The 13,084-nt window shown below is 37.7% G+C and overlaps 2 protein-coding genes across 2 annotated transcripts; both read left to right on the top strand.

Annotated features, from left to right (window-relative positions):
• The first annotated feature begins 2,790 nt into the window (after positions 1-2,790).
• On the top strand, positions 2,791-4,873 carry LOC107477476 (equilibrative nucleotide transporter 1). The gene is made up of 2 exons (XM_016097508.3): positions 2,791-3,428; positions 3,944-4,873. Exons 1-2 carry the CDS (start codon positions 2,876-2,878, stop codon positions 4,669-4,671), a joined length of 1,281 nt encoding a protein of 426 aa, XP_015952994.1. The 5' UTR covers positions 2,791-2,875; the 3' UTR covers positions 4,672-4,873.
• A 364-nt stretch (positions 4,874-5,237) lies between these two features.
• On the top strand, positions 5,238-9,089 carry LOC107477502 (putative disease resistance RPP13-like protein 1). Its single transcript, XM_016097539.3, has one exon. The coding sequence runs from the start codon at positions 5,415-5,417 to the stop codon at positions 8,892-8,894; it is 3,480 nt and encodes a 1,159-aa protein (XP_015953025.1). The 5' UTR covers positions 5,238-5,414; the 3' UTR covers positions 8,895-9,089.
• Positions 9,090-13,084: the final 3,995 nt, after the last annotated feature.

Genomic DNA, 13,084 nt, shown 5'->3' with positions numbered 1-13,084 from the left:
ACAGACATGACATATAAAAAAATATAATAATTTTTAACTATTTTTAATGTCTTTTTTTTTAAATTATATAAAGTATTTAAAATACTAGTTTTAAACTCATTTAAAGAATATATGTTAAGAATAAAATCAGATATGCCGATATGTGATTTAGGTATGTCTGAGTGTGTCCGGACAAATTTTTTTATTTTTTATTAAAACATTGTTAGATATAGAAGACACGTATATCAAACAGTGACGGATCCAGAAATTTTATAAGAGGGGGCCAAATTAAATACAAAATAAATTAAAATATAACATAATAAAATTAACAAAATATAATTTATAGTATATAGATCAAAATTAATAATTATATTATATAAAAATTAATATTCAACTACATACTATAGGATTTTGATATTTTTAAATTTGGTCCATGATATTTCATATAACTAAAATTATCAATTTATCATCTGAAATAAATTTTGAAACATTTTCTTTTTCAACATATACAATCATATAATATGCTAAAAGTTCGTCTTTCATATTATTTTAAAGTATTGTTTTAATAATTTTTATTGTTTAACAAATCTATTCAATTGTTACTATTGTCATAAAAAGAGTCAAAACAATATTTTTTTATAATTATTACTTTTTACATTAATCAAAATCTATATTAGTTATATATTTATACGCTTTTATTATTTTTAACCTTATTTATTAATTACTACTAATATATCATAATATATATTATAATTTATACATATTTAATCACTCCAAATTTTTATATTTATATTCATTAATTTATTTAAATAATAATCGGCCAGTATAAAAATATTTATTTTATTAATTTTATAATGCATAATTAGATACTTATAGTTATAGATAGACATTTTTTAAACTAATACTACATATAGAAATTAAATCTAATTAAAAATTTTCTTTATTATGTGAACCAATTGAATTAGAAAAACGTATAAAAAGTTAAAACAGCTAATATTTATATACTATTCATATTATTTTTACCTTTTGTTATTTTAACATATTTTTGTAGTACTAACAAATAATACATTAAAAGTAATATGCTTAAATTGGAATTTTTATTTAAATAAATTAAAAAATATTTTTTTACTAAAAAAATTTAAAAATTATTATAAAAAATACGTAAAATGACAGTGTAAACGAGATAAGACTGTGCGCATAACACGTATATATCTAGCACTGTCTTATCTCGTTTACAGATATGTATCAACGACAGAATGATCTTGCAGATGAGGCTGCTGTCTAATTGGCGATGATTTTGGAACATGATGGGTGCTAAATACATATGTGCTCCACCAACCTTCCGAACCTCCCTAACGAAATAAAACATTCATGGTTGAATACTTCACTAGATAAAGCAATCATAAATGAGTAAATACGCCACACTTAAACTTGAACTCACCAGTATCCAAAATTCTGTCGGAAGGTTACACGGAGACTCCAGAGACATCTAGTTGCAGCTTAGCGGCAATGCATATGGTACTTTAACCGGTCCGATTCTACCACTCGATACTCAGCACTTCTGCGAATGCTGTAGTTCTTCACACCCTGCATTACTGCATCTATGCATTTGAATCTGTGGCCGACTTGAGATTCTAACCCACGTCTAGGTTGTAATCCTCTTCCCCCGTGTTGGAAAATGCAGATTTCTCATGCATGACGTCCATATCCAAGATATAATAGTGACTTGATGGTAATTTGATAACGTCAGAATCGGGTGGGAGGGAGGAGGCAAAACATAGCGAACCGCTGCCTTGGCTAGCGTCTCCGGTACAAACTCTTCTTCCTCATCATCTTCAGAGGAATCACTGTCGTTGCTATTCGCAACGTACTCTTCGTCGGAATCTTCATCACCCACGTCCATATCTTCTACTGGACTGGCAACATAAATCAGTGGTAGTGCAAGAAGTGGGTCATCCTGCACAAAGATCGAGTAGACAGAACTACTGCCACCAACATCACCAACCTCGGCGAAAAGCTCCATTGCTTGTTCCGCTATGATTCCCCCTTGAACGTCAAATATGAGTCACACATGCTCGTCGCCCTAGAGGCAAACAAGTGAAACAAAAAAATTTTGTTACCCAACGATGCTAGAAACCTGTATCCCACTCTTTCGATCTCTTTTCTCCCTAAACCACCAAGGTTGCTTAGTATCAGACAACGAACTAACGCGTCGAGTGTGCAACAGTAACGGATTTTCACACTAAAATATCATCCTATTGTTACTGTTTCTCATATGACAATTGAGATACAGACAGACAACTGCATATCTACTACTATTGGACATTTTACTTAACTTTTAGAAGAAAAATGGAAGAGAAGAAAATATGAAATGCTTGTGAAGAATGCCAAAAGTTGCACATCTTTTTATATTTGTTGAAAATTTATGTTACTCTATCTCGTTTACACTGTAAACGTTAATGTAAACGAGATAAGTCATTCTACTTATTTTTGTAATAATTTTTAAAATTATTTATTACAGTAAATAAAATATTTTTTTAATTTATTTAAATAAAAAATCCGCTTAAATTGTCTTAGTTTAAACTACATTTATGTCGATGTAACAAAAATTAAAGAATCTTAAAAATTAAATCTGTGATGGCTTTACATATGATACTATTTTTCCACAAATGAGGGTAGAACTAGAACTGTTTGAATTAAAGTTAGTTAATCATTTTAAATGACGAACCAAAAATATTAAAAAATTAAAAAAGAGTTGAAAATGGAAGTCATGTCATGTCGTATACTTGAAAACTGAAAACGACCCTCCGTGTTGGATGCAGAAGAAAAGAGTAGCATTTTTCTCTCTCTATTAAAATCCACTCTAACCCAACCAAACTCAACCCAACCCAAGAAAATGGGTTTCACCGGAGAAGAATCGAACCACGATCCAGAATCAGAATCCTCCAGCCTCCTCCTCCACGACCCACCGCGAACCACCACCATCACCGCAAAATCTCCACCGAAAGACGATTACCACTTGGCATACATCATCTACTTCTCCCTCGGATTCGGTTACCTCCTTCCATGGAACGCATTCATCACAGCCGTTGATTACTTCTCCTATCTCTACCCCGATGCCAGCGTTGACCGAGTCTTCGCCGTCGTCTACATGCTCGTCGGCCTCGTCGGCCTCTTCGCCATCATCCTCTACAGCCACAAGTCAAACGCATTCGTCAGAATCACCGTCGGTTTGGCTCTCTTCGTTGTTTCCTTGCTCGTTGTTCCTCTTCTTGACGCCTTCTATGTTAAGGGTCGGGTCGGGGTATATGCCGGGTTTTACGTTACGGTTGGGGCTGTCGGGCTTTCCGGTGTGGCGGATGCGTTGGTTCAGGGGTCCATTGTTGGCTCCGCCGGTGAGCTGCCGGAGAGGTATATGCAAGCTGTCATTGCTGGCACTGCTGGTTCCGGTAAGCTCTTAGCTTCTATTTGACTTGATGGTTACTATTTATTATTATTTTTTTTCATATGGGGTTTTGTAATTTTGTAAAAAGGTTGAAGCTTTTTAGTGTTAGTACTGGTAGTACTAATGTTCTTTTGGTGGATCATAGATGCATTGTTTGCTTTGCGTGTGATATGTTCATCGAGAGAAATAGTGTTTTGTTATTCTGATGTGATGATCATTGATGCATTTGCATTTTTTATGATAGAGTTGACTAGATGCTTGGGTCTTTGGTATCTTATTTGCCTAAGGATTTATGTTCATATTAATTATGAGGGAATATAAAATAATTGAACCGATGAAATGGTGCTTGGTATGATCATAGCTCTTATTTTATGTTGGTTCTCTTTTCAGTGTCTTGGCCCCGGGATCTGAAGCATATTAATATTCTGGTTCTAGGGTTATATGCTAAATATATTAAATAATATGTGTGGAATCATTGATTTGTTCCCTTTGATTGAATGGGGTTCTGTATGCAAACAGGGGTACTTGTTTCTGTCCTGAGGATTTTCACGAAGGCTGTTTACTCACAAGATGCCTCTGGTCTACGAAAGAGTGCAAATCTCTACTTTTCTGTATCGATTGTGGTCGTGTTCGTATGCATGGTTTTCTACAATGTGGTTGACAAGCTTCCTGTTATGCAGTACTACAAGGAGCTTAAGATGCAGACTGTCACCAGGAATGAAGACAGCGTTCAGTTGACCGGATCTGTGTGGAGGTCAACTGTATGGGATGTTGTTGGAAGAATCAAGTGGTATGGATTCGGCATTGTTCTCATATATTTTGTGACTCTTGCAATTTTTCCCGGTTACATAACAGAGGATGTGCACTCTCAGCTTATCAAGGATTGGTATCCCATTCTCCTCATTACTTGCTACAATGTGTTTGATCTTGTTGGCAAGTCTCTGACTTCTTTGTACCTACTAGAAAATGGAAACATTGCCGTAGTTAGTTGCATAGTGAGATTGTTGTTCTTCCCTCTCTTCCTAGGGTGCTTGCATGGTCCAAAGTTCTTCCGCACTGAGATCCCAGTGACGATACTGACTAGCCTGTTAGGTCTTACCAATGGTTACCTGACCAGTGTGTTGATGATCTTGGCTCCTAAAATGGTAAAGTTGCAGCATGCAGAAACTGCAGGGATTGTGAGTGTATTGTTCTTAGTTATTGGTCTGGCTGCTGGGTCTGTAATAGCTTGGTTCTGGGTCATCTGATTCGATTTGTATTATTTAGGGTAATAGACTTCACTCAATCAGAAGTCAGAAATGGGGTGGATTTCCTTAACATGTTAGTTCAACATGTGAAAATTTGTACCCACCTTGTCTGTTTATAAATATTTGTCAAAGTTGTGAAAATTTGTAAACTTACAAAATTTCAGTTGAATTGTATCTGCAGGATTATTTTCTGCTTCCTCAATCTGTGGTTAGAATTTAGAAAACCTAGGCTGGAATATTTGAAAAATGTTAATTGCTATGCCTGCAAGAAATATAAGTACATTCCATAAATTAGTTCTATAATTTTGGTGTTAGTTTGTTTACAAAACGAATCTATAGGGTTTAGTTGCATTGAAGGCCATAAACTTGATGAAAAATCCTGTTACTATATTATGTTTGGCCCATAACCCGGTATTCATTTTTTCTTTTAATAAAACTATTGAGAAATGAGTGTAAAAGAATTATATCTATGAAAGAATCATTTCCATAAGCAAACAAGGTGGGTCCAGAAGACCAGAATGCATTTATAATTAATCTGCTTCTTTCATTGCAACTAATAAGAAAGTTCCTTAGTCAACTGTCTCAAAGCCCCAGTCAATTACTCTAGTCTCCAAGCACACAAGCCTTTATCCTCTCTATTTCTCAAAACAGCAAGGAGTTCTGAACACCAGAAATCAAGCAATAACCATTACATTCCTTTCCCTTGTTCAGTTTTCAATTTGGTTCAGGATATTCACGGCAACATGGTTGATATGCTTGGTTCATTTGTCTCTGCCTTCCTGCAAGTGCTGTTGGACAGAATAGCTCGCCATGAGCTCATAGAGTTCTTCCGGGGCAACCATCTTGATGAGGCACTCCTAGAGAAGTTGAAGATGCTCTTGCTGTCAGTCACTTCAGTGCTTAGTGATGCTGAGGAGAAACAGTTCATTGATCCTTTGGTGAAGGATTGGGTTGATAGGCTCAGAAATGCTGCTTATGATGCTGATGATATCTTGGATGAGATTGCCACCAAAGCCTTGCTAGACAAGATGGATTCTGGTTTTCACACCACCTTGGATCAGGTAAGAGATTATGCTGCTTCTCTCAATCCTTTTGCTGAAAGAGTTAAATCGAAAGTTGAGAGGATTGTTGAGAGGTTGAAGTCTATAATAGAGCATAAAGATCTTCTTGGTCTTAAGGAAGGTGGTGTAGGTACTAGATCACTTTCATTAGTTTCTGCTACGACTTCTTTGGTGGATGAAACTAGAGTTTATGGTAGGAGTGATGATAAGGAGAAGATTATCGATTTTCTGCTTTCGGGAGAATCGAATGGAGAAGGGGTGCCTGTGGCTGCAATTGTTGGGATGGGAGGGGTAGGAAAGACCACTCTTGCTCAGGTTTTATTCAATGACATAAGGGTGAGGAACCATTTTCAGTTAAGATCATGGGCCTCTGTTTCGGAGACATCTGATGTGTCTGAAATAACCAAGAAAGTTTTTCATTCCTTGACTTTGTCGCATTCAAACATCATAGACTTAAATGTACTCCAAATCAAGCTCAAAAAGAGATTATCAGGACAAAAGTTTTTACTTGTTTTAGATGGGTTTTGGAATGAAAACTTTCTTGATTGGGACATCTTCCAAATGCCTTTTTTATTAGGAAGTTGGGGAAGTAGAATTATTGTCACCACACGCAGTCAAACTGTTGCAATGGCAATTCGTGCTGATTTAACTCATTCTCTATCGCCTCTATCACGTGATTATGCTTGGAAGTTGTTCTCAACTCATGCTTTCAAGTGTGGGAACTCAGATGAGAGCCCTGTATTAGCAGAAATTGGCCAGAAAATATTGAAAAAATGCAATGGCCTCCCTCTAGCCGTAAAAGTATTGGGGAGTCTTCTCCGCTCTAAAGATGATGCCGACGAATGGGAAAGAATATCCAATAGTCAGATATGGGAGTTACCAAGTGTCAGAAGTAGCATACTTCCTGCTTTGAGATTGAGTTATAGTCATCTTCCGTCGCAGTTGAAGCGATGCTTTACTTATTGCTCCATCTTCCCCAAAGGCTATGAAGTAAAAAAATGGGACTTGATCTATTTATGGATGGCTGAAGGCATTCTGCCACGACCAGAACCCGAGAAGCAAATGGAAGATGTAGGCGATGAATGCTTCCGAGAGCTACTATCGAGGTCATTCTTTCATCAGACCACTCACCACGAGTTGCGCTTTGTGATGCATGATCTTATCAATGACTTGGCACAGTATGTGGCAGGAGATTTTTGTTACAAGCTAGAGGATGGTAATCCAAGCAAAACTACAAGTTTGGCTCGTCATTTATCATATTTTCAAGGCATATATGATGCCCCTGAAAAATTTGAGTCCTTCTCTGAATTTCAGCAGCTTAGGACTTTCTTACCATTCAAATTCTCACCCTTTGGCTGCACGTCTTCGATTACCAGTATGGTTTCAGTTCTGTTACCGAAATTGAAGCGCCTGCGTGTGCTCTCTCTGTCATACTATCCAATTACCAAATTGCCAAATTCAGTTGGAAACTTGATGCATCTACGGTACTTGAATCTTGCCTACACTGAAATTGACCATCTTCCTGATTCTGTCAGCACTCTGTATAACTTGGAGATATTGCTTTTGTCTGGCTGTCATCGTCTCAACAAGTTACCGGCAAACATGTTCAGGCTTGTTAATTTGCGTCATCTTGACATTAGTGGATGCAGTGTAACTGAGATGCCGGAAAAGTTCGGTAGACTAAAATCTCTTCAAGTGTTGACTAATTTTGTTGTGAGTGGCAGCAGGGGATCTAAAATTAGTGAATTGGGGGAGCTGTCGGAACTTCATGGAGCATTGTTAATTGCAAACTTGCAGAATGTAGCTGATGCAAGAGAAGCTTCCAATGCCAGCTTGAAGAGCAAGAAATATCTTCATGAGCTAGAGTTCAAATGGACAACTACAAATCATAGTTTACAAAGTGAAGCTGATATACTCAACAAGTTAGAGCCACATCAGAATGTGAAAAGGCTGAAGATTCAGAATTTTGGTGGAAGTAAGTTGCCAAATTGGCTGGAGAGCTCTGCATTCTCTAGCATGGTGTTTCTACAGCTTGCAGACTGCCAGAATTGTTCGTCATTGCCATCACTTGGACAACTTCCTTCCCTCGAAGAACTATATATCGAAAGAATGAAAGGTCTACAAAAGGTTGGTCTTGAATTCTATGGCAATGGAAATGAGCCATTCAAATCCTTGAAAGTAATGAAGTTCGAGGACATGCCAGATTGGGAAGAGTGGTCAGCAAGCAATCTTGAACAGCGTGCAGGATTCCCTTTGCTTCAAGAGCTTCATATAAAGAGTTGTCCGAAATTGACTGGACAATTACCATATCAACTTCCTCTCTTAAATAAATTAGTGATCACTGCATGCCAAGCTCTCACAAACTCATCGTCACGGGTTCCGAAATTGAGAGAATTCGAGCTCATTAATTGCGATGCATTGATTTCATTGTCTGAGGAAATGATGCAGGGAAATGAATGTCTGGAAGCCATGACCATAAGCAATTGTTCATCTTTGGTCAACATCTCCAGGGAAGGCCTACCAAGTAGTCTTAGATCACTTGAGATCTATGAATGCAGAAATTTACAGCTATTCCATCCTCCAAGTGTGATGCAGGTGTCCCAAAATTACCTTGCTCTTGAGCGATTACACTTGCAGCGTTGCTGTGATTCTCTCGTCTCATTTCCATTGTCCCTCTTCAACAAACTTGAAGATCTTCGTGTACATGACTGTGGCATTCTTGATGTGATTTCTTCTGCTCCAAATAGTCTCCCGTATCTTCGGAAATTGAAACTGAAGGACTGCTCCAAACTAGTTTCATTTCCCGAAGGAGGATTGCCTGCTCCGAAACTCGAGTCGCTTTCTATCAGCAACTGTGCTAAGCTCTTACCTGAGGCTGCATGGGGTCTTCAGGCAATGACATCACTCACTTCCCTTCACATCAGTGGACTTCCTAGTCTCACTTCTCTAGATCACACTGGAATTCAGTACATGGTATCTCTCAAGATTCTCAAGATTAAAGCTTGTCATAAGCTTGCATCTCTACCTTTAGAAACACTTGTTCGTTCCCTTTCTCATCTTACCATCAGAGCATGTCCATTGTTAAAAGTTTGCTGTGAGAATGATACTGGGGAATACTGGAGCTTGGTTTCTCGCATACCCTTCAGAGTCATTGAAGATTAGATAACAAGCATTCAGATAGTAATTAGCTTATTATATTAAGTTCACTGCTTAATTGTACGGTCATGTTTGTAAAGTTCATGTTCATTCAGAATTGTTCATTTATTTTAGCCCATTTACTATTTTAGCGTCCTATGAGGGAATTGATCACCTTTTAGAAGGATCCTCTAAAGTGAGGAAAATGTGAAGTATAAAGAAATTAATCACCATTGAAATTGTGACTTCTATTATGGGTGAGTTTTACTATCTTGATTTAAGGATGATTAAACTCTCACTTTTTTATTTTAGAGAAGTTTAATCCGATCACAAATTCATAGGTGAGTAGTATGATATGAAGAGACGATTGCCGCCCATATTATGCGTCAAACCTGTTATGCTAATGTGTATTTTATCCATTACCATTTCAAAGGTTAAGCCAATGGTATCAATTTTGAGTTTATTGCTATGTGCTAACAGAATATCAAAGTTTTACACTACGATTTGATGATTTGATGCTTGTTTTTGTAAGAATTTTAACATAACGGATAACTGAGTCAAATGTTATACTGATATGATAAAACATCTGCATTAATGAAAGAATATCCAACAATCCATGGCGGAGATTTAAAAATATTTTTGATGGGGCTGAAATTTTAACATAAAAAATACATATTAGAGTTTGAAACAAAATTTATAATAAAATACATATTTATATAAAAACAAAATTTATAAATACAACACTTTTTAGAGTCTTCGTCACAAAGATAATAAATAAATAATTTTATAGATAAATATTTTAAAATACTTTTTTAGAAAAAATTTAATTAAGAAACTAACAAGGCATAAATAATACAAAATTCATTGGATATAAAAGAATTATTCAATTTCTTAGAGATGATATGGAAAAATATAGTTACTTAAAATTTAGTTTGGAAGATTAAAACTTTAAAAGTTGTAATTTGTAAAAAATTTTATTAGTCTACACCAATAAAATAATACCAATACTTAAAAAATATTTTAATATTTTTTTTGCAAAAAAATTAGAATAAAACCAATAAGACATAGAATAGCATTAAAAAATAAACTAATTATTATAATGATTATAATTATGAGTTTTGCTGTATCAATGACTTTACAAAAATCCATTCTAATTAGTACATTACTCCAACTAATTTGAGAAAAAATAATAAAAATAAAAGAGTTAAGACTTGAGCACATGATACTTAGTATGGCATATAAAAGTTTAGCCAACTAAACTCTAACCATATTCTATATATATGATATTGTTACTAAAGTTTTTATAAAAATTTTGAGGGGACTATGGCCCCATTATCTATATTAAGCTCCTATTATGAAAACCTGAAAAGTATGAGTGTTGAAAGTTCACGATGAAAGGAAACTTTGTGCCTATAAAATACAATGCCATTTAGAAATGCTTTAAAGTTTAAAGTGCAACTGCATGAAATGTTTAATTGAAGAAAGGCGATTTTTATGAACAATATATCACTCACTATATGGATGTTTTAATATTGAGATAATATGTATTATCAAGTTAAACAGTAGTGTTGTACTTATACAATAATGAAAAATTATATTAAAAAAACATAAAACTACTCCTTGTTAATTTTATGAAATAATTTGGAGTTGGTTTAGTGAATTATAAATCTGAATTGTATAACAAGAATAGAAAGGGATAGGATTGATGAAGAAATACTTTAGGTAAATAATTGAAAAAATTTGATAAATATATAATTGATAAGCTAAAAAGAGAATATAAAGATATTTTGAGATTAAGTATTTTTTTAGAGTAAAAAACGTAAACAAGCTAAAGGGAAAACAATTTTACACAAATAAGCCAAAGCAAAATCTAATTCATCAATCAACCAAAGCACATTTCTATGTAGTTTGAACTCACTTTCCACGTAATTCAAATCAAATAGGTTCGAATTACACATTGTAATCCATAGCCACATAATTCGAACCAATCTGGTTCGAACTATAACTTCCTAATTCGAACCAATAAGGTTCGAATTACACTCCTCAAGTAATTCGAACCATCTTGGTTCGAATTACACAGACCATATTTCGTACTAGGCTGGTTTGAATTAGTGAGAACCACACCTGTATATATATGGTGTGAACGTGAGTTGCTATCATTAGAGGGGGGTAAGATGGCTAGTGAGGAGAGTTTCATAGTGTTGGTTCACCACAGAGGATCCTTTAAGAAGAAAACTCGTTCCGGTGTGAAGTTCACTGATAAGGATCCTCTCTGTATTATCGTCAGGCCTACGACGAGGTATGAGGACCTTGTTAGCTCTGTAATGCTGAAACTTGGTCTAGAAGGTGTGAAACGGGTTAAGAAGTTTTTTTTATTGAATTCCAATCACAGTGCTCCAGGAAATCGTAAAGTACGATTGTTTCACGATCAGGAGTGATGAGGACTTGCAGGTCATGTTTCATTGTCGCCGGCAGTTTCTAGAGGTGAGGACACTAGAACTGTTGGCAAAGTTGGTTGACGTGGTGTCCAGCTTGGGGGGTTTGAACCGGAATACCACCACTTTAACCACGGTAGCCGGTTCTAGCTCCAGACCTGCCGTTGCATCTTCCTCCATCCCTGCGTACGAGCTACCCGTCCAACCTGTCGCCTCCCCTTCGTTCGCTGTTGATCTCAACGGCAGTGTAGGCGACGAGGTCGGAGAAGGGGAATATCTGCGGTCCTCTTTACAGTGTGCTGCACCGGCTGGGGTTGGAGATGGATTCTTGGATGATCTAGAGGACGATGATGTCGAGTCGGATACGATTGCTGATGACAGTGGTGATGATGTTGGAGCAAGTGAGCCTGCTGGGGCGGGTGGTGGTTCTAACTCTGGCACGCAGCAGTACCCTCCACATTTTTCCTCTTTGGACTTGGATGCCATGAGGCAGGAGGGGGTTCTTGGGCAGCCGGCTGGATTTGGCACTAGAGATGCTGAAGGGTCTGTAGGTCTGACAGAGTTTCAGGTTGGTCAACAATTTCCGAATAAAGAAGAGGCCCTGTTAAGTGTCAAGACTTATAGCATCCGTCGAGGGGTACAGTACAAGGTCGTGGAGTCTCACTATCGCCGGTATGTGGGCAAGTGTTCTGAGTTTGACAATGGGTGCACATGGTTGATTTGGCTTAGTCTCCGACAGCACAATGGACTTTGGGAGGTCAAACGTTACAACGGACCGCATACTTGTCTCGCCACCTCCATTTTCAGCGACCACAAGAGTTTGGATTACCATGTGATATCGGCATTCATTATGCCAATGGTTAGGGCTGATGCATCCGTCAGCATCAAGGTGTTCCTAAATGTCACCGCCGCACACTTTGGGTTTAGGCCAACTTACAGGAGGGTCTGGTTGGCGAAGCAGAAGGCTGTTGCCTTCATCTATGGTGACTGGGATGAGTCGTACAACGAGCTGCCAAGGTGGGTGTTAGGAGTCCAGTTGACGATGCTTGGTACTGTTGCAGTCGTAAGGACAAGCCCTGTTCGTGTCGGTGGACAGTTGGACGAGTCTCGAGCTTATTTTCACAGACTATTCTGGACGTTTCTACCGTGTATCGAGGCATTCCGTCATTGCAAGCTCCTAGTTAGTATTGACGGCACCCATCTGTATGGCAAGTATGGGGAACGTTGCTTGTCACGATTGCACAGGACGGGAACTCCAACATACTCCCTGTTGCATTCGCGTTAGTCGAGGGTGAGAATGCTGAGTCGTGGTCCTTCTTTCTCTCCCACCTGCGTGAGCATGTGACACCGCAGCCGGGTCTGCTGGTTATCTCGAACAGGCATAACGGCATCAAGGCCGCGCTTGAGGCTCCTGACAGAGGCTGGTTACCTCCATCTACATACCGGGCATTCTGCATTCGACATGTTGTGACAAATTTCGCCCTCACCTTCAAGGGCAAAGACACAAGGAGGCTACTTGTGAATGCGGCGTACGCTAAGACCGAGGTCGAGTTCCATTACTGGTTTGATATTCTTAGGTTCGAAGACCCGGCGATGTGTGACTGGGCAAACCGGATTGAGTATTCGTTGTGGACACAGCATTGTGATGAGGGGCGTAGATTCAGACACATGACGACGAATATATCTGAGTGTGTGAACTCGATCCTCAAGGGTGTCAAAAACCTTTCGGTGTGCTCGCTAGTGAAGGCAACATACGGAAGGTTGGCCGAATTATTTGTTTGC

This window comes from Arachis duranensis, chromosome 3 (genome assembly GCF_000817695.3).
Source record: "Arachis duranensis cultivar V14167 chromosome 3, aradu.V14167.gnm2.J7QH, whole genome shotgun sequence".
Taxonomy (NCBI): domain Eukaryota; kingdom Viridiplantae; phylum Streptophyta; class Magnoliopsida; order Fabales; family Fabaceae; genus Arachis; species Arachis duranensis.
Note: the sequence above shows the minus strand (reverse complement) of the source record. Positions and strands in the feature narration are given on the sequence as shown.

Coding starts and splice junctions, on each gene's coding strand:
- LOC107477476 (XM_016097508.3), top strand. CDS start 2,876: ATGGGTTTCACCGGAGAAGAATCGAACCACGATCCAGAATCAGAATCC. Junction 3,429..3,943: donor TGCTGGCACTGCTGGTTCCG/GTAAGCTCTTAG, acceptor GTATGCAAACAG/GGGTACTTGTTTCTGTCCTG.
- LOC107477502 (XM_016097539.3), top strand. CDS start 5,415: ATGGTTGATATGCTTGGTTCATTTGTCTCTGCCTTCCTGCAAGTGCTG.